Source organism: Sphaeramia orbicularis, chromosome 21 (genome assembly GCF_902148855.1).
Source record: "Sphaeramia orbicularis chromosome 21, fSphaOr1.1, whole genome shotgun sequence".
Lineage (NCBI taxonomy): Eukaryota > Metazoa > Chordata > Actinopteri > Kurtiformes > Apogonidae > Sphaeramia > Sphaeramia orbicularis.
The window spans coordinates 33,108,892-33,128,792 of NC_043977.1; the positions used below are offsets into that span (position 1 = coordinate 33,108,892).

The window sequence follows — 19,901 nt, forward strand, 5'->3', positions numbered from 1 at the left end:
TATGTTGATGAAAAATGATGGTTTTCTCCTTTTCTTGCATCTTCACATTCAGATCAGGATTTAAAAACACTTCAGGGTTCATATGGGTGCTTGAAATCCTTGAATATGTTTGAATTTCAAAGTTGTGTGTTTAAGGTCTGAAAAGTGCTTGAATTTTAGTTGAAGTACTTTCAGTTTTAACCAAAGCTTCTTACAGAGAGATGATACATTTTGAAAAATTAAACTTTATGCCAAAAAAGAAAATTAGTGAGTGCTCTCAGGTAGAATCCTGCTTCATTTTTATCTTGATCTTAGTCTCGGTGTGAGTGTATCTGAAGAACACCGAGTAGCTTCCCTTTTTTTTTGGATAAAACGTTCTGTTCTCCATTAATTTCTAAATGTTTTGCTATTATACAACATCATTTTAGATGTTTATAGCACAATACAATGTACATCATTGTGATAAAAAAGTGAGAAAAATAATCATGAGTATATGTATTTTTGTAGATCTACATTTTTTAAGGTGCTGTGCCGGGAAAGAAAATGAAAATGATCCTTAAAAGTGCTTGAATTTGAACTTGAAAAATGTGTATGAACCCTGTTACTTGAACTACCCAAATCTGGACCAATTTGTTTTTTTGAAGACTTGACTCTGCCAACACAGAGGAAGAAACGTTTTTCCTCATTACACCAAGTTACAAATCTAAAATCACTGATTTACCTGGAGTTCACTGTGGTCTGAGCTGACGAGTTTATCAACTTGTAACATTGCTCCTTTTTCTGAACTCTTTACACAGAAAATCTCACAAATTGTGATTAGAAATATTACATAATCCCTGACTGTCTTAGTATTTTGGATCCTATATTTCCCAGATGTTTTCTCTCCCGACTGATAAAGTTATCAGAGGCTCAGTCTTAACCATTAACCGGCTGATCTTTCATTCTGTAGCATCGGCCCTTCTGTGTCTGTAAACTCCACAATGTTTTGTTGGTGTTAAAAGGATTTATTAGCATCACTTTGCCACAGAGTCACCACAAATCAACTCTCAAGATGCCATTTTTTTTCATTCAGCAGGTTCAGAAATAATTTACGTCATCACTCCAATTATTGATAAAATAGTAAAACGTGATTAAAATGTATAATTACAGTGAGAACATGTTAAAGAAAGTAGTCTTACAGAAAATATACAACACCTTTCTAAGAACAAAGAGGCATTTAACAGCAAGGTTGCGATAAAAGTCTGATGGTCGACTCTTGGGTAACAACAAACAGCTGCACAGGTTAAATAAGTGGCATTGGTATAAATATTAAGAACCAAAAATAACAGCTTCTGCCTGTACATTTCTGATGACAAGAAAAATTTCATTCAAGTTAGAACGTCGATTTATAAATCAGGATTTGTTCACACACAGTACGTGTTAAAGCCATTTGTAAAAAAAAATGTAAATGGAAGAAATTGGTACGTTATCAATACTGATTTAATTATAAGAGAAACAGATGCTGTGGCTGGAACCAAATTATAAATAAGTACGGAAATGATAAAAGTGACAAAACCTGTCTTAAATTCATTGGGAAAACATTCCTTAAACCACGTTCAACACACATCCAAGATTTACATGTTTGGGAAATTATTGCATGAGGTACTGATTGCTACACTCGAAAAATGATGATGGAAAAAGCAAAAAACTTCCCAACTAGTGCATGAGATATAAAGCATGAACTTAAATTAATGTACAATCATACAACTTGCTGAACAAGTATTATTGTGCGCTGATGACAACCATTCTTGAGTTTGTGTTGACTACAGTTAAAAAAACGTCCTTAACTTTATCCTTTTTATTTTATTTTTTTTTAAAATGCCCTGAGGAAATTGGAAACTTAAGGAGAAGTGCACATTTCCAACAGGGCAAACAGGCTTGGTGTGGTAAAATAATGACTATGGCATGGATGTTACGGAGACGACTTTGATGAGGTGGAGATGATGATGATGATGATGATTAGAAGGGGCAGGTTCATGCCCGATGCAGTCTCCCTTTGAGTCCACCAAAGTGGAGCGTTGGCAACAGAAAAGCACTCAGGACTCTGCAGCCGCCTTGGCTTCTTGTGCCTTCTGGTCCTGGTGGTACCTGAAAGAGTTCAGAGTGACGTTTACAAAAATTATTCTCATCAAGATAACTGCTTCATCTAACATTTACATGGACTTGAGTATCCTGGTTATCAAGTTTTGAAGTGTCCTGCACAGAAACCTGAACAAATTTTATGTCGTTATTTTGAGAAATCTAACAACTGCAAAAGAAACAGGACACTGATGCAGCTTCAGTTAAATGACAACACAAATACTGCAAAAAAAGGAGCAATGGCACAGTTTTGCATTGGTTTTTTCTTATCTATTTCATCATCATCTGCTGCTTTATCTTACACAGTGACAGCTGAGACTGGTCAAAGTCAAAGACGATTTTAATACGTCCTGTCCCTTTTGTCTCCCTTTGCTGGCAGCCCAATCTGATAATGTGACCTCATTTTCTACAGCTACAATTAGACCGACAAACATGTGGAAAACCTGCAATTTGTCCTACATTGACCAATATTGTCATGATGCAATGTGTAATAAATAAGTATTTAAGGTGGGCATTTTACAGGTCCTATGTTTTTCTATTTTAAACAAAATTCAACCAGCACTAGTATCTACTAAAATAAATGTAAGGTTTGACTAACAGTCACAGGGACGTGAGATTAAAGAGCCAGATCATGTAACCACTGGTGTTTATCATGTAAAAATAACCACATTTCCATGTGTTTCAAATAAGCCACATATCCTGAAAATGATGAAGGATAAGCTTAACATGAGCTTATAAACGAACGGTCATGGAGTTTAGATTTACCACATAAAAGAATACTTCTGTAGGTTACACATTTGCCGCAACCTGTAGCCTAATGTGTCAACTGTAAAGCACTAAACCTATAACTCTATTATCTTGCTGCCTAGACTTAAAACAATGTGTATTATGTGCACATGAATCAGATACAGTCAGTTAATTGGTAGTAAACACAGACTGGTTAGTTAACCCTTTAAGTACCAAAGTTGCAATATTGCAACAAGCAGCACAACTGAATGAAACAGACAGCTTTTTGAAATCTTCATTTCAAAATTTTATATATATAAAAAAAAAAAAAAAAAATTCTGGCACCGAAAGGAAATGATCTGCTATGAGTTCAACACAAACCTCCAAATCCTATAGAGCTGGGAGGCTCCTGCACTGCCAACAAAGAAGTTGACGGCAAAGAGGTTCCAGTTTTTCGGGATAATGACCAGCGAATATCTGGACCAGATCAGACCTGGAGGAGAAGGAAAATGACAAGAGCGAAGGTTATGCACACTTTAATGGTAAACCAGCAGCTGTTCATGAGAACAGAGTCTATGTTTTAGTAGAAGAGTAACAGATAAGATTTGTTTGAAGAAACATATTGCAAAAGATGAAGCATCATACAACCTTTGCCACATATAGGTAGAATTCTCCCTGAACACTCAACAATATAAACAAGAGAATTTAATTTTTACCCTGGTGAATTTTACAACTTAACATACCTTATCAAATTGGCTCCAAAAGTCATTATCATGTGGCACCAAAAAGAAAATGTTTTAATACAGGTAAAACTTAAACCTGATCTCACCTGTGGCTGTCAGCACTCCAGACTGGGAGGTGCTGAGTTTTTCTGCTGGTCGAGTCATATCAGCCAATCCAGCGAAAACCAGACCCTGAAAAAAAGAACATACTAAGTTACTGTCAACCTGCCGAGGAGAGTCTGCTGCTCTGATTAATAATACAGTAGCTCAAAAAAGGAAAAAAAAAAAAAAAATCATTCAGACTTTTCATGGGTAGTTTAATGTTCAGTTTAACATCAGTTGGCTGATGGCTAAGAATTTTATATTTAGTACTTCAGATCTTTTTATTCAGCTACATATTACTTTGACTTAGATGTTCAGTTGAACAGTTACTTATAAAGTGAAAGATCATTGTAATTCAGACTTGCGCTTAGTTTCAGATTGGATATCAGTGAATTAATCAGCAATCAGCATTCCCCCCCATCCCAAACTACTGCTTATCAGCCAATTCAAAATCAGTCAGCTTCTAATTCACTGTATGTCAAACACAATGACTGTTACAGTATGATCATACAGTAGTGACAGGTTTCATCCTTAACATCTTTATATGTTATTACAAGTTAAACAGGTCTGTGTAAAAATAGACTTACCCATTTAAACATTGGGGCCCAGAAGAAAACCGTTTTTGGGCCTGCAGTCAAAAACAAAAAGAGAAAAAAAAAAAGATTTGTAATCTGGTGGTTATGTTTTAACTGTGTTTTACAGAGTTCCATTGTAATGTATATGGCTTTGAACATTAACCTCTCAGTAAAGTTTTTCCTTAAGAGTCTAAAGATTAAACCCATTTATTGACAGTCCAGACTTAAGATCTGTGTAATAAATACTCAGACACCTGTGTGTTAAACCCACTGAAATCAGACTCTGAGAGGCTCCACATTGTTTACTTATCAACATGATAAAAACACTGCTGACTTGGCATCTACATTGTAACGGTACATTAATAGGGTGTTTATGCACATGTACTTATTTTTGCAAATATTTACAGTAAAAATATAAAATCCTGCACAGATAACCTCCAATAAATTCTTTAGCTCTTTATTGATTTGGATTTTAAAAACATGGTACAAATGAATAACAAAACATGATCATACAATTGTATAGTTGCGACATTTTGGTGGCTGTGTTTAATCAGATAATATTGTTTTATTCAACTCGTGTTCCTTTCTATTTAGACATACAGTAACTACTCATCCAGCAGGGGTTTTGTAATCTGATGAGTAAAACATGACACTATCTGTGTAACAGATACCAGTGTGTCCTCACAGCAAGGAAAATACTTACATTATCTTAATTAACAAAAGAACACAGATGTAAGGGATGATAAAAAAAAAAGAAAAGCTGCTGGTCTGGAACCAGCTGTTAACGCACTCTCAAACTAACATTCTAGGCCAAACACTAGGAGGTCGTTTGTCACTGCAAATGATGTTTGAGGGAGGTGGCCTTTATCGCCGCCCCCTCATACCTGGTCATAACGTTGTCCTTGACAGAATTCAAATACCCAACAAAACAAATACCAGATTGTCACTAGTGACGCCAGTGACTTCTTAATCTGAGTAATCCTTTATTTAATCAATGTCACTGAATGTGTGTGACGGATACACATATGTACACAAATAAACAGAGCATCTACAGTTCAAGTGATGACCCTGCCATGAATACGGTCTTCATGAAGGTTACAATACTGTCTTAAAGGATTTTGATTCAACTTTGTGGTCATTTTGGAAGCTGGCACTGTTGAACTACACTGTGTTAACCTGAGATGTGTTTCTAGTATTGTGCTGCCCTCAGTGATGTCAAATGAATGGAAAAAAAACACTCTCATGAGGGCAGGAATTATTACAGGGCTGTTGTATCAGACAGTGTGATCGCTAAAGTAGGTTCACATTATGAAGAAGCAAAAGAAATTCAGAAGTCAGATTACTATTTAATATCTAATCACAAAAGTTGGACATATAAGGAATTAGAATTAATTCTGAAACATATAGTTAATTAACTGACAAATCAATCTGCAGAAATCAAAGCATGATTATTATCAGTGTGTAAGCACATTTATTTCCTACAGTACTTTTCACTGTCACATATAATTTCCGTGCACCTATTTGGGTAAATGCCAACAGCAGTGTTCCTCCTGATGAGCTGATATTTACAAGAACTTAACTGGTTATTGTCAGTTCAGCTGACAACACAATTCACCTGCTCTAAAATGCAGACTTTTACACCACAATAAACTTACAACAGTTCCAGGACAGACAGGCACATAAACTCTTTAAGACAGTGTTGTTGTTGTTGTTGACTAGAGCTTAGCTGGTGTTATCCCCGCAGATTAGGGTCTTTCATGCAGAAAATAAAACGAACATACCGGGACCACACAGGAGGTCCTACTGTATCTGCTGTAGGAGTCACAGTGCATCCACATCACCTCTATGCCCATGACAGATGCACACATCTGTCGCTCTCTGTGGAATTAAGGAAATCAAAACCAAAACATGCAGCCTGCAGACAGAGAGGCTGGTGATATCTCTGTTACCTGCCGGGTGGTTGTATAAAGGTCTCAGTTTGGCCGGCAGTATATGCTCGATCCTGTCCAAAATCCTGTGATAGGACGCTCTCAGTGCAGCCATGATTGTAAAAGTCCAGATGGAAATGTAGACAGTGAAATTTGAAGCTAGCCTGCTAAAGTTAGCTAGCTAACGGCTTTTTAAAGGCCACTGACTGAAAAGCGTGCAGAGTTTAGCCTTCGCCTAGTTGCGTACCGTTGTCGGGGCAATAAAGTACAGTTTAATGGATAGAGAGGATGTTGCTGTCCTACTTTCGACCTTCCCTCTCTGGTCCTGTGATCAGGCTAACTCTGCTAGCTCAGCTAACTGTCTGACCGACACAAAACGAGGTGACTTTGTGGACGACGCAACCTACCGCCCGGCAGGCGGGGTCAGCAGTGTATTCAATCCTCATTGGCCAACCTAACTAGAGCTCCAATATGATTGGTTTAGAAACCTGCGTTTACAAGAATTGTAGTCTGGCGTATCCAAAGTGAGCGGAGACGAGTTGTCCCAGTGACGACTTCAGTTTTAGGATGAAATGCGGTCAACAGCATTATCAAATTTAGAGCTTTTCCGAAAGATGTTAAGATGAAATGTGAATTATAAAACAATTTGCAAATAGATAAGTAGCAATGTTTTATCTTTATTTCTGTACTTTACTACTTTATTAACTGTTATAACAAAGTGGAAAAATCAAAAACCGCCAAAACAGAACATAACTGCGCCAAATCAGCACGTCTCCGATCTGCCTTTATTATTATTCTGTGTGAGTGTGCAATAAAACGACGCAATAATAATAATGATGTAGAATTATATATTTCTACCTTATCATACTGTCTTTGTAAATATACTTTTTAAACAAAGATTGTAAGGATTTCTGATATTTTTATTCTAAAATCTGGTATCCGTTTAACATGGGACCAATTTGGCCTACTGTAATTGTATTCATGAAAAAAATTATGTCCAGAAAATAACATTCCTTCCCGCCCTCGCAGCTCTCTAGTTCTTTAAAACGAACGCAACCTTTCTTTTAGCTAAATCTCGTACTTTATCGCGTTGTGTGGACACAGCTGACCGCTGTTTGCATGAAGAAATAAACCAGGCTATGCTAGCACTGGACGGATAGATCGCAGCCTAGAGTGCAGGGGTGCAGTCACTGTAAACTCCGGGGGACTGTGGACACAGGACAGGACCGGCGCTTTCTACCAGCAATGCAAACGCACAGTACCGTTGCTAGCTAATGTTAGCGCTGTCTCGACAAGCAGGAACTCGGTTCCATGGCAAAACGAAGCGACGATAAATAAAAGGCGACATCAACAGGAAAGGGTTAGCTTAGTTTCAATGTTATTGTTAATTAAAATTCACACTCGGTCACAATGTCCTGCTCTGGCAACTTGGTTTGGGATGTAAATAAACGCTTAATTGGATACAGCGAGCCTAATACCATCAGGACCAACTATTTAGGTAAGAGCAAAACTGTGTTGAATGCTAATGATAACATAGGCATGTGTACTAACATTATTTTAGGTGGAAAAGCTCACTGCAGGCTGTCTGTGAAGTGTTGGATCAGATGAACTGACAGCTTCTGCCCAAGCCATTATCTAAATAACTGAGCTGCAAAGTCAAACCCTGTTAGTGCCTGCAAATTTGATTTAAAAGAAGATACGTGGGAGCCAAAAACTTGATTTTATTTGATCAACAGTCTCTAACGGCTGGACGAAAATCGTAGTTCTCTCAGCATGTAAGGATGCCAGTAATGTGCACGGACATGGCAACATACGTGCAGATTTGCATGGATGCAAAACACTTTGACAATATGTGGGTTTGAAATGCTTGATTGAAGAAGATGTAAAGACGAGCAAAATAGCCACATGACTGACCTGTGAAGCTTGTCCAAACTTAATTTAAAAAAAAAAATAGAGGAAAAATCACTTTACTATTATTGTGGACAGTATTAGAATTCTGTTTTAAGTCTAATTGCTAGTTGTCAAAGTATATAATACAAAACAGAGATTGTTTACTTCCATTCCTCTTCTAAATCTGGGCCTTTAAATTGCAGACTTTTTGCTCTTTTATCCCCCCATTATTAGTTAAAGCACTTTCACATGTTTCCATGTTTTGTTGATTTAGTTTGAAAGTTTACTACAGTTTAATGTATGTGCTATGTTGAACAAATATTTTATTTATTATAATAGTTTTGATTCTACTCTGTCTAGATTTAGGACCTATTCTGCTGTTAAGTGTTTGTCATGCTTGGTCCTTTATACCATTTTCATCTTTTTGAATAAGAAAATGGTTTGCATTCACATACTTTGTTCCAATTTAACATCACTGAATCAGAATAAAGAAAATGAACAAAATAAGCATTAAATCACAAACTCAGGCACTAATGGTACATTGTATTTACCATAGTTTTGTAACATATGTTACATAGTTTCTCTGTTGTCGCATCTTTTATGAATAATTCAAAGCCACAAATAACTGGTGTCTTCAGCTTTCACTCAGGAACAGAAGTCGTTCTCTGAACTGAAAATAAAATTTGGCATTTATGGTTAGAATGATCAGTTTTTGGCTGTTATCACTCTGCTTTAATCCAGACATTACATTTGAGTTTTCCCAAGGCCTGTGAGATTAATATGTTGTTTTGTTTTATTCTCCATATGGTTTTTGATATGTTTAACCCAGGAAACCATTAAAACTGCCCTTTTTGGTATAAGTATCTATTTTCTTTCCTTCAAAGATAGTCTCTCTGAGTTTTGGCAGAACAGCAGTGACCACAGTGTAAACAGAGCACAGCACTGACAGCAAACAGCTCGACAGGACCTTTTATAAGACTCGTTTGCTATTTGGTGTGTCAAAGCGATGGCACCTGACAGTGGTTGAATGGTGATTTATAAGCCAGTTGAGGTGGGGCAGGTGCCGCAGAGGTTCGGTCAGTGCTGTATTTAGCTGGACTGAGATACGGTCAGAGCTGTTATTGTGTTTGTGTAGAGGACCCACTCGTTGATGTGTGGGCCACAGCTCTTGTAGGATATATTTGGCACAAAAAGGGAGGGGGCAACAAGTAGTGTTCGGCTGTTAATTCCTACAGAGGCACGGGCACAGAGGTAAAAGAACATTCCTCTGTATCAGTAGGGTTTGTACCAGATCTGTAATAATAGTGATGTTGGATCATGTTTTACATGATTGGATAAGGCTTATACACAGACATAAACAGTGATAACTACCATGGGGGCACTGCTCAGCTGAAAACAAACAAATATATACACTAAACTGCTGAATTAACAGCCACTTCTGGGTCCATTTTAGTTCCCATTCACCTTATTCACACTTGTAACTGTCGTAACTGTAGTATAATATTTAATATGACCATATTTACTTGAACTAACAACATCAGCTGTTTTTGTACCAAAACCTGTATTATCAGTGAGGTTGCATGATGTGGTGAAAAGGTCATGTTAGATTAGAGTTTAAGGGGCTGGCCAAGTGGTACTAGATGGGCAGCCTTACTACATTTTTGTTTGCCCTTTCACAACTATTTCTGGTAGAAAGATGAATGATACCTCATTTTGCAGGGAACAATGAGCACTTTTAGATGTGTGATTGAAAAAAAATGTTTTAACCTAATTTTCTGGCTTAAAAATAGTAAAAACCCCTTTGGTAATGGATGGACAGAAAATTAACATCTGTTTTTGACCACTTTATAAAACCTGCCTTAAAGTGGAGTTCCAATTTTCATAAAACTGTCAAATCTTTCTTGCTCCCCTAGGGTGTCTATTTGGCAAAACAGTAAACAATTTGTATTTTTTCAATATATAAGGGCATAAAATAGCAAGAGTTTTTCTAAGTGTTTTGGTAACGGATGGACAAGGGAGAATAATTGCAAGTTTCAATTGTTTGTACATCTTTATATACATTGCATATATAATATCCACAAAGTCAAATACCTTAATAGACTAATTTGATACATTTTAACATATATTTATCTCAGTTTATTAGATATTTGTAACCACTGTAAAAAGAGTAGCAAAAGGTTTTACAGCTTACCATAAATATAATATCAATCCAATAGAAAAGGATCAAAGTCATGCTTTAAATTGCATTGATGGACAAAGAATGCAAACATAAATTTATGCTGAATATAATGCTATCTAAGTATTTTTAAAACATTTTCCTAAAAAATAAAACTTGTGCTGGACACTAGAAGTAATGCACTTTCAAAATATATAAGTCTTCAAGAGGTGATTTTAAATGTATTTTTTGATCTAGATGTTAACCTTCCCTTGGTCAACCTTGTAATTGGTACCGATATGATATTTTCCCACTCTCAGTATTAGGTGAAGTTAAGGCTGATGGTTGCTAATAGTTAATGTCAGGCTTCTCAATTGGAAATACTGACTTTGATGTAGAATAATGTATAGCTCAAAAGAGAGAAATCACTCATTACCACATTCATTGATTAATTGTTTTGAGGTTGATGTTTAGTGATTGAGATAGTAATTACTTTCACTTTGTGTTCAGTTCAAGAGTCACTGTGTTTTTAACAAAGCAGTCTATTTCAGACACACATACTGGATTTTTAGTGTTGAAGTTTGGGTTAGGATAGGATGATATCAGGTGATTAATCAGCTATCACCTTTTTCCTGTTCCAAACTATCATTTATATATCAGCCTTTGTAAACTCACTTGTTGGTTCACCTCTATGTTATATCACTGGGGACAATATTGTGATTTGTGTCTTTGTGCTCAGTCATTGAGGAATTTGAAAAGAATTGAAAAAAAGAAACCACTTGGTTACTTTAGTTAGCTGACTATTTTTTGCATAATTGGACCCACAAATGTCAGATATTTCGAAAAACCTCAAAGAAACATGAAATAAATCTGCTCATTCATGAACAATATTTGGTAATAATATTAACCTTATTTTCATTAAAAGCACTATCCATTCAGGCTACAGGGTGGGGAAGCAAAATTTACAATGAACATTTAGTTGTTTTTTCTCAGCAGGCACTACGTCAATTGTTTTGAAACCAAACATATATTGATGTCATAATCATACCTAACACTATTATCCATACCTTTTCAGAAACTTTTGCCCATATGAGTCATCAGGAACGCAAACGTCAAAGAGTGTGTGATTTGCTGAATGTACTCGTCACACCAAAGGAGATTTCAAAAATAGTTGGAGTGTCCATAAAGACTGTTTATAATGTAAAGAAGAGAATGACTATGAGCAAAACTATTACGAGAAAGTCTGGAAGATACTATCAAAGAAGAATGGGAGAAGTTGTCAACCGAATATTTGAGGAACACTTGCGCAAGTTTCAGGAAGCGCGTGAAGGCAGTTATTGAGAAAGAAGGAGGACACATAGAATAAAAACATTTTCTATTATGGACATTTTCTTGTGGCAAATAAATTCTCATGACTTTCGATAAACTAATTGGTCATACACTGTCTTTCAATCCCTGCCTCAAAATATTGTAAATTTTGCTTCCCCACCCTGTAATATAGCTCATAACTCTTCTCTCCTTCTGTTTCTCTAACTCTGATGCTGTACAAAAACACTGCATCTAAGTCTTATATATTAATGGTAAAAACCCTGATAAAAGAACGTAGCATCTTTCATTTTGTTTGTTGTACTCAGCTCTTCACTGAATCCAAAGCACCGGACCTTTTAAATCGCAGCTTTTTGCGGATTCATTCCACAGACTGCTGTGGTGATTATGATTCCATTATCTCTGCAGTTTGATGTAGAATTATTCTTTTATTGTTTAATGGGTTTTCGTCGTTCAAGATTTGAAATTACAATATTATAGCTGATTTTACAACACAAGTAATAACATGTGGGTAAATATGTTAGCGTATCTGTCACTGCTTTCTCTACTTTGGTTTCTCTTGTGGAGCACTTAGATGCTATTGTGGTTTTGTTGTTATTTGATAATTATTTGAAAAGTGAATTTAAAAAACATTAGTTTTTTGGTGTGCAGCAAAAAGTCTGGGCCAATATTGATATTTGAAATTATAATTTGGCTGATTTTAGTTCTGGTGTTATTTTCCATTTTCATAAACTATTATTAATTGTAAATGTGTCAACTAATCTGACTTTGTGGGACTCTTCCAGTAGCTCATATTGAGTATTCCCATATAATAAAACATGCCACGGCGAGTTGAGCCTCATTCTGATAATCACATGACCAATGGAAGTGTTTCACAGTAAAGGACATGTTCTGGTTTCCTATCCGTTTTGCCCACTTTGGATTTATTTTAAAAATAGGTGTGCACAATTATGTCTAGAAAATCATTTTGGGCCATGTTCAGTGATGCATGACTCAGTTGCTGAAGCAAAACTGCAATATCAAGCATCTCCAAAATGGATCCCTTTTAGCATGATAATGTCTGTAATACTACGTATGTAACTCTTTTGTATTAATAGTGACATGATTTACACAACTGGGAATGAGTTCCATTAAAGCAGTGTTTTTCAACCTTGGGGTCAGGACCCCACCTGGGGTTGGCTGGAATTCAAATGGGGTCGCCTGAAATTTCTAGTAATTGATAAAAAAAAAAAAAAAAAAAACAAATAAAAAATATATGTTGAGTTGACAGAGACAATCACAATAAATAAAAAAACATGACAAACTGTGAAGCTGAAACTGAAACACTGTGGTTCTGTTTATCTTTCAAATGTTCATTGTGGTCAGTTTCAGATGCTGCTGCAGCTCTTTCATAATTCATAGTTTGAGTTACTGTTTGTTCAGTATTAATTGTCAGCCTTGTAAATACAAGCTGAACTGACTGAACACAGGGAAATAAAATTCTCACTTTGTGTCTCCTGGCTTTTCTGCCTCTGTCCATAATAATATACATTATATAATCTAAATGTTGTCTGAAATTAACATTTATTTGCAACACAGTACAGCAAATTATTACATGATCAAAAACAAATTAATTTTAGCAAAAAAATGTCTCCATTATGAATGTCTGGGGTCGCCAGAAATTTGTGATGTTAAAATGGGGTTATGAGCCAAAAAAGGTTGGGAACCACTGCATTAAAGCAACAAATACTTATGATTATAATAACAAACATTTGTAATTAAGACATGTTTATGTGATCAGTTGGGATGTTCCATTCACTTCTACATGGAATGGATCATTTTTAAACCTTCTTAGTTTGCCTTAAAACTGAACGTCTTGCCCTCCTCGTAGATTCTAAAGCTTGATATATTTTATGTATAATTATAGTCTCTTTAACATATTTCAAGCAATATAATTTACAAGGTGGGCAATAATGTTGTTATTTTAGATTTTAAAAGTCAAACCTAATGATTTTGCTGTATTTTCCAACATGATATTCAAATGAGTTCAGGTCACAGGTCATGTTTGGTCATTATATGGAGCTGGATACGTATTAAAGGCACTGTTTAAGTATTATATGTATGAATGATATATAAGTTGATAAAATCACATAAAAGCTTTTATGTGATTTTTAGGAAATATTGCTGTTGCAAGGTGATGGCAGATGGGGGTGAATTCAGCTGCTGCTGTAGCAGCATCTGGAGGTTTAGATAGTTGGAGAAGATCAATATATGGCATCATAGGATGTATCTGTCTTGGAATAAAAAATTCAACTATTTCTGAGTAAGTCTATGAAAGTGGGCAAGGTAGGTACAGAAAGGATACAAACCCTTACTTAATAAGATCCTGTCAACTAAGGCGTGTTTTAGCAGTTTAGTTTCTGCACATTTCTTTGGGCTTTGAGTTGAGATGAGAAACTGTTTTGATCCAGTTTTAAAACTCCTGTCAGTCTTGTGTTTGTAGGTTTGGGTGTAGTTTGTGATCATTGTTGCATATCTATATTATAAAAGCCAAGTGGCCTCTGTGTGCGTGCATGTATGTGTGTCTGGAGATTCACACAAAATCCAGAAAGAGCTGAGTGCTGCAGTTTGGCATATTAATGTATTTTTGGTCAAAGAACAGACTAGCAAAAACGGCAAGTTGATAGGATCAGTGTTTTGGGAGATATTAGTAATTTTTGAATACAATAGCCTTACAATCACATTGCTATACCCAGAACACTTTGGTGGTGACTGCTGAACAAATGCGGTACAGTATGCATGAATACACAACAGCTTAAATACTACCACATCTAGAACCCATGGATCCCCACGGGTCAACACACTACAAGAATCATTGAGTAGTTAAAGAAAACCAAAGCAGAGTTTAAAGAAGAAGGTGAATTAATACAGATTAAATGTTGATAGTAGATGTTAGGGCTGGATGATGTGACCAAAAATATCTTCATGGCAAATATCATATCAATTAATATTTGTAATTATTATCACAGCAAATTTGAGAGCATTGTTTTTAAGTTTTTATTTCTGAGTCATAGTTGAAGAAACCACATGGGTGTTTATGGTTTTAACAATCAACAATGCAACATGAACACCATCCATTCTTCCCTTTTAATTTTTTTTTTTTGCCTTTTTTCCCTGATTGCTAAAGAATAGGAAGCAGAATCAGCCATTAGCATCAGCAGAACGTGGCTATGATCGTGTCTGGTACCTAGTTTATATTTAATTTTGAGGCAAAATAATTGCTTGGAAATAAATTCTTTTGATATTCAGTTCCAGATTTATTCAGACATTTGGCTGTTACTTTGACTTACATGGTAGATGGTGTGTTCAATTTCTTGCAAGTGTGTGTGACATCGGCTGTCAGCTTTTTCTTAACTGTTACATAAATATCAAACATTAAAAACCCACCCGTAAGTCAACCTCTGATATCATTAAATCTGATTTACTTTCATCTCTTATACCATTTACTGTGCCTGGTCTGAGCTGCAAATGACACCAGAGTTTCAGGCTGACACTGGAAACGATGCAACAGTCTCGGTGTTTCTTTCCTTTTGTTTCAGCAGGTCACCACTAATGCCTGCAACTGTAGTTTTATTTTACATAACATTTAACTTGTATAAGATAAAAGCTCAGTAATTACCCCGCCCCCCTGAAGGGAAGGCAAGGGGTATTGTTTTTGGTTTGGTTTGTTTGTTTGTTAACACTCTAGTAGCAAAACTATTGGTTGAATTCATACCAAATTGGGTTTATAGATTGCTAGTGACCCAGAAGAGATGTCAATACATTTTTGGAAAAGTAAGTCAAAGTTACAATTTTTTATGAATGGGCAAAATTTCAAATGTCTATAAAAACATAGATTTCGTTTCAGTTTACTTCAAACATGGCACATATATAGAGGTAATTGATATACTGACATCAGCACACGCATAGATATGATGACATCAGCTGGATTGATGCCAAAATAAACTACAATACGTGTGAGGGGCGGGGTTTGTTGTGCCTGGCATCACTTATTATGGCTGTAGTAGATTTAGATGGATACATATGTCTTCATAAAGCTGCTTCGTCTTGGATATTAGGCCTAAATACAGACAGAGGTCACAAAGAGGATGATTTTTGACATGATGTGTCTGTTTTCATTGTTATGTAATATTTCACAGATCAGTGTAATGTTTACATCGCTGAGTTAAACAGCAAATTTCAGATTTACAGTTTGGTCTCAAAGTTTTGGTTGTTTCAAGATTGAAGAATATTTATTGTCGTGTACACACATTGAAATTTAGACAGGCAGTTTTCAACTAAGGAGGTGCAAACAGAAATACTCAGATGTAATAAATGGAAACAGTATAAAAACAATATGAGCACACAATATAAAACACTATCAGAATATGCACAATATATGCAAAAAAAAACTGTATGTGCAGTGGAATGCAATATTATGTCCAATTTCTGCAGAAAGTGATCGGATGGATTTCAGTACGCACTAATTTTTCTTTTCCTTTTTACAGGTAGAAGAGAATTTGTCCAGAGGCTTAAACTTGAAGCGACACTGAATGTACACGATGGTTGTGTAAGTGTCTATGACGTTTATATCATCGTCTCCTGGGTAGTTTGTGTCACTTTTCCTCAGCATGTTTGTGAAGCCTCGGTGTCAGACGTAGAGCAGATCTGTGATCAGGTCAGGTGCTTAATGCCTCCGAGAAACCTGAAGCTGACATAACAGTCACACGTCCTGACACACTATCAGTTTGTGCAACTCAACAAAACAACAACAGCTCCAAGCGAGAGAGTCGCCCTGTCTTCATTTCAACCACAGTGGATTTTTATCCTTTTATATCAGTGCAATAGATGTTCAGGAAATGTACTACAAAGCTCTTCAGTTCTCAGTTAATACTTTCTGCTGTTAAAGGCAACAAAATTGATTAAGATGCACAGAAACACACTTGGATCATAGTATTGTATCCTAAGATTTTTAATATGAACGGCAACCAATAATAAGTACGTCATATATCCAATTAATCTGATTAATCAAGCCTTTACTTTCTTGAAATCATGAAAAATTCCTGAATTGTAAAAATTTGATGTTGCAACCTGGTTTCATCATGTAATAAATTAATTGTGAATCTGCTTCTCCAGTCATGTACATAATTTTAGTAAAGAATATTCTAGAATCAAGCTTTGTTTTTAGTTCGTGTAGCCTGACAACAATTGATTTTTTGATATAAAAGAATTGACATTTCCCTGCTTTTTCAGTGGTGCAGCAAGTATTTATGTATTGATATTTTCTACAAATTGTGCCAAATGCTCTGTTTTAAGTCACATGTGAGACATTCTAAGTACATTTATCAAAGCAGACTGTTGTCAAGCTTAAGGTAACTGCTACAGAGGTAAAAATAAAAGTTATATTAAAACAAAAGCCGATCTTAAATAGAAGTCCTTCCTCTCATACATAGGTTTGTAATTAACAATAAAAGTCTCAACAGATGCAAAACTAATGACAGGCCTCTGCTATTTGTAAGTGTACAGCATAAATATATTGAAATGTAAATGAAAAATTAATATTATTGTCACTCAAGACTAAAAACGTCTCCAAAGTAGATCCTGTCCCATGTTTATCGTGTGAGAGAGAAGAAATGTAGACATCTTAGACACAATATTGGCTGAAAATCAATGCATATACCTACAAAAAAAAAAAAAAAAAAGTCTATACACTGCCAATCCCTCAGATTAATCAGATTCTTAGTCATTACGCTGAACAGCAGAAAATTGATGACATTCATTTTTTTTGTATCGTCAGTTTATTGTTTAAGGTGCCAAAAAATATTCACTCTTAGATGTGAAGCATATTTCTGCCTAAACAGTCTACAGTCCACATGTTTAGAGCAAGAAAAATAATGCAGATGACCAGTACAAAGAAAGTGTAGATAAAAGATGTATAATAATCATTCTCTTATAAATTGTTTTCAAGCCGCAACATAAAAGAACCTGTTTGTCTTGAAATAGGTTCAGTCCTAACAGTTTGAAGACACACATACAGCACACAGACAACAGTTGCACAGTGTGTGATGATCAAACACTGACTGAGAGCGTCTGCAACAAGCAGCTGCTAATGAAATATTGAGCTGCAGTACAACAGCGAACAGTGAACGGGCTGATCTGTGCTCTACTTTAGATCCATAATCATAATAAACCTTTAGTCAGATTGTACATTATAGATTGTAGATTGTGCACAAAATTGTGAAATATCTGCTGTATTTTTCCAGAGCCAAAGGTCAAACTAACACTCCAAGATAAAAAAAAAAACAAAAAAACAAGTACTGTGTTCAAATAAAACTGCTGCATTTTCTGTAATTAAACCAGTTATTTTGAAGAAGTTACTGAATGACTGGAGAATCAAAACTCCTGCATACTGTTACTCTTACTGGTCCAAAGTTATTACAAAATTTTGGTATTTAAGACTTTTATCACATGTGCAGGTCATGTCAAACATTTGATGGGCTGGTTAGTATTCATATCCAATGAATTGTGCTTCAGAAGTGATTTTATTAAAAATATTATCATTTCTTATTTAAAACATAATGGGCACAGACACCATTGCGTGTGCTTGTTATTGTTGTTGTTTGTCAATATTGTACTTATACATTTTGTAGATTTAAACAAGTAGATTGAGTTACAGAAACTTGTTTAGTCTTGAGTTCTTCTATTTAAATTATTTGTCCATAACACTGTAAAAATCATGACATATTCCTTAATTAACAGCATCGAATTTATAGGACAAAAGAGTCATTTGTATTAAACAGTAACATCACACACATCACCATATTTAGGTAGTTATAAGTAAAAAGAAATTGACTAATCGTCCCTCTAATTTAAAGGTTGTTAAAACTATTAACCTGGCTCTCGACTTTCCGTAGGTCAACACTATATCATGGAACGACACAGGAGAGTACATCCTATCAGGTTCAGACGACACCTTTTTGGTCATCACTAACCCATACAACAAAAAGGTGAGTAGGAATCAGTGAAGTGATAAAAGTTAGACAGACATGCAATTTAGTATCAGACTGTATTCATGAAGGAGCAACAGAAGAAGTTAAATTAATGTTTGTAAAGCGGCTGAGCAAAGTTTTTACACTTGTTATTAAATATATAATTCTAATGTTCTTTTTTTTGTTTTTGTTTTAAGATGCGTATATGAAATATTTCTGGAAGTTTTAATGTCTATCACAGGGTTCATACAGGTCTTGAAATACTTAAAAATGCTTGATTTTTAATGTCTTGTTTTCAAGGTCTGAAGAGTGCTTGATTTTTAGTTTAAGTGCTTGAAAGTGCTTGCAATTATAACTCATTTATTTATATTTATTCATTATAACTCATTTATTTATTTATCATATTAACTCAGCCGGGTTAGATGACAAACTAAAACTACTTACAGAGAGGTGATACATTGTGAAAAATAAAACTTAATGTCAGAAAAAGAAAATTAGCAGGTGCTCTCAGTTCGACTCTGGGTACATTTTTATCTTAATCTTTGTCTCAGTGTGAGTGTGCCTGAAGAACGCCAAGTGGCTTCCCTTTTTTGGTAAAACTTTGTGTTCTCCTTTAATTTGTAAACTTTTTGCTATTATGAAACATAATTTTAGATGTTTATAGGATAATACAATGTACATCATTGTGATAAATTGTGAAAAAAAAAAAATCCTGAGTATATGTATTCCTGTAGATATGTATTTTACCTCAGCGATAAGGTGCTGTGCTGGAAGAATTTGAAAATGACCCTTAAAAGTGCTTGAAAAGTATTTGAATGTGACTTTGAAAAATGTGTACAAACCCTGCTATTATATCTGAGGTGTTTACGCTTGAAGGACTAAGGGAAATAGTTTAACTCTTTAATTTCTTTTGGTGACTTTCTCTTTATTTTTGCTTCCCTTTTCTCAGGTCAAGAAGTCCATACGTTCAGGTCATCGGGCAAATATCTTCAGTGCTAAATTCATGCCCCATACTAACGATCAGGAGATCATCTCCTGCTCCGGCGACGGCATCATCTACTACACCCACACAGAGAAGAGTCCTGAGTACAATCGACAGTGTCAGTTCACCTGCCATTATGGGACAGCGTATGAGGTACTGGGTTCTCCATTTCACACAGTCTCTCCTCCTGTTTTTCTGCCTTCAAATCTCAACCTGTGTTTTTCATTTTCAGATTATGACAGTACCAAATGACCCGTACACGTTCCTGTCATGTGGCGAGGACGGCACGGTGCGATGGTTTGACCTTCGCATGAAGACGAGCTGCACTAAAGAAGATTGCAAAGATGTACGGTGACAGCGTTCACAGCAGGACGTAGTAACACAGCTTTAG

General features: G+C 35.6%; 2 protein-coding genes across 7 annotated transcripts in view; one reads left to right on the forward strand and one right to left on the reverse strand.

The window, feature by feature from the left end:
* Positions 1–967: 967 nt before the first annotated feature.
* On the reverse strand, positions 968–6,547 carry mpc2b (mitochondrial pyruvate carrier 2b). The gene is made up of 5 exons (XM_030124936.1): positions 6,172–6,547; positions 4,235–4,275; positions 3,653–3,737; positions 3,205–3,316; positions 968–2,106 (listed from the first exon to the last, which is right to left on the reverse strand). Exons 1-5 carry the CDS (start codon positions 6,263–6,265, stop codon positions 2,055–2,057), a joined length of 384 nt encoding a protein of 127 aa, XP_029980796.1. The 5' UTR covers positions 6,266–6,547; the 3' UTR covers positions 968–2,054.
* Positions 6,548–7,246: 699 nt separating this feature from the next.
* dcaf6 (ddb1 and cul4 associated factor 6) overlaps positions 7,247–19,901 on the forward strand; it is a 43,989-nt gene continuing 31,334 nt past the window's right edge. For 3 of the 6 annotated variants that reach the window (XM_030124887.1, XM_030124889.1, XM_030124890.1), the window contains exons 1-5: positions 7,252–7,648; positions 16,048–16,109; positions 18,454–18,546; positions 19,478–19,663; positions 19,743–19,856. In XM_030124887.1, coding sequence (XP_029980747.1) covers positions 7,561–7,648; positions 16,048–16,109; positions 18,454–18,546; positions 19,478–19,663; positions 19,743–19,856 — 543 coding nt within the window. In that variant the 5' untranslated portion in view covers positions 7,252–7,560. Of the gene's footprint in view, positions 7,649–16,047; positions 16,110–18,453; positions 18,547–19,477; positions 19,664–19,742; positions 19,857–19,901 lie in introns of all 6 variants that reach the window. The other 3 variants (XM_030124885.1, XM_030124886.1, XM_030124891.1) reach the window with 2 other exon arrangements.

Excerpts from the sequence above, each read along its gene's own strand:
- mpc2b (XM_030124936.1), bottom strand. The coding sequence starts at position 6,265 with ATGGCTGCACTGAGAGCGTCCTATCACAGGATTTTGGACAGGATCGAG. Across the intron at positions 3,738-4,234 it reads GGGCCCCAATGTTTAAATGG|GGTCTGGTTTTCGCTGGATT; the intron begins GTAAGTCTATTT and ends TCTTTTTTTCAG. Across the intron at positions 3,317-3,652 it reads TGGAGTGCTGACAGCCACAG|GTCTGATCTGGTCCAGATAT; the intron begins GTGAGATCAGGT and ends CTTCTCCTCCAG.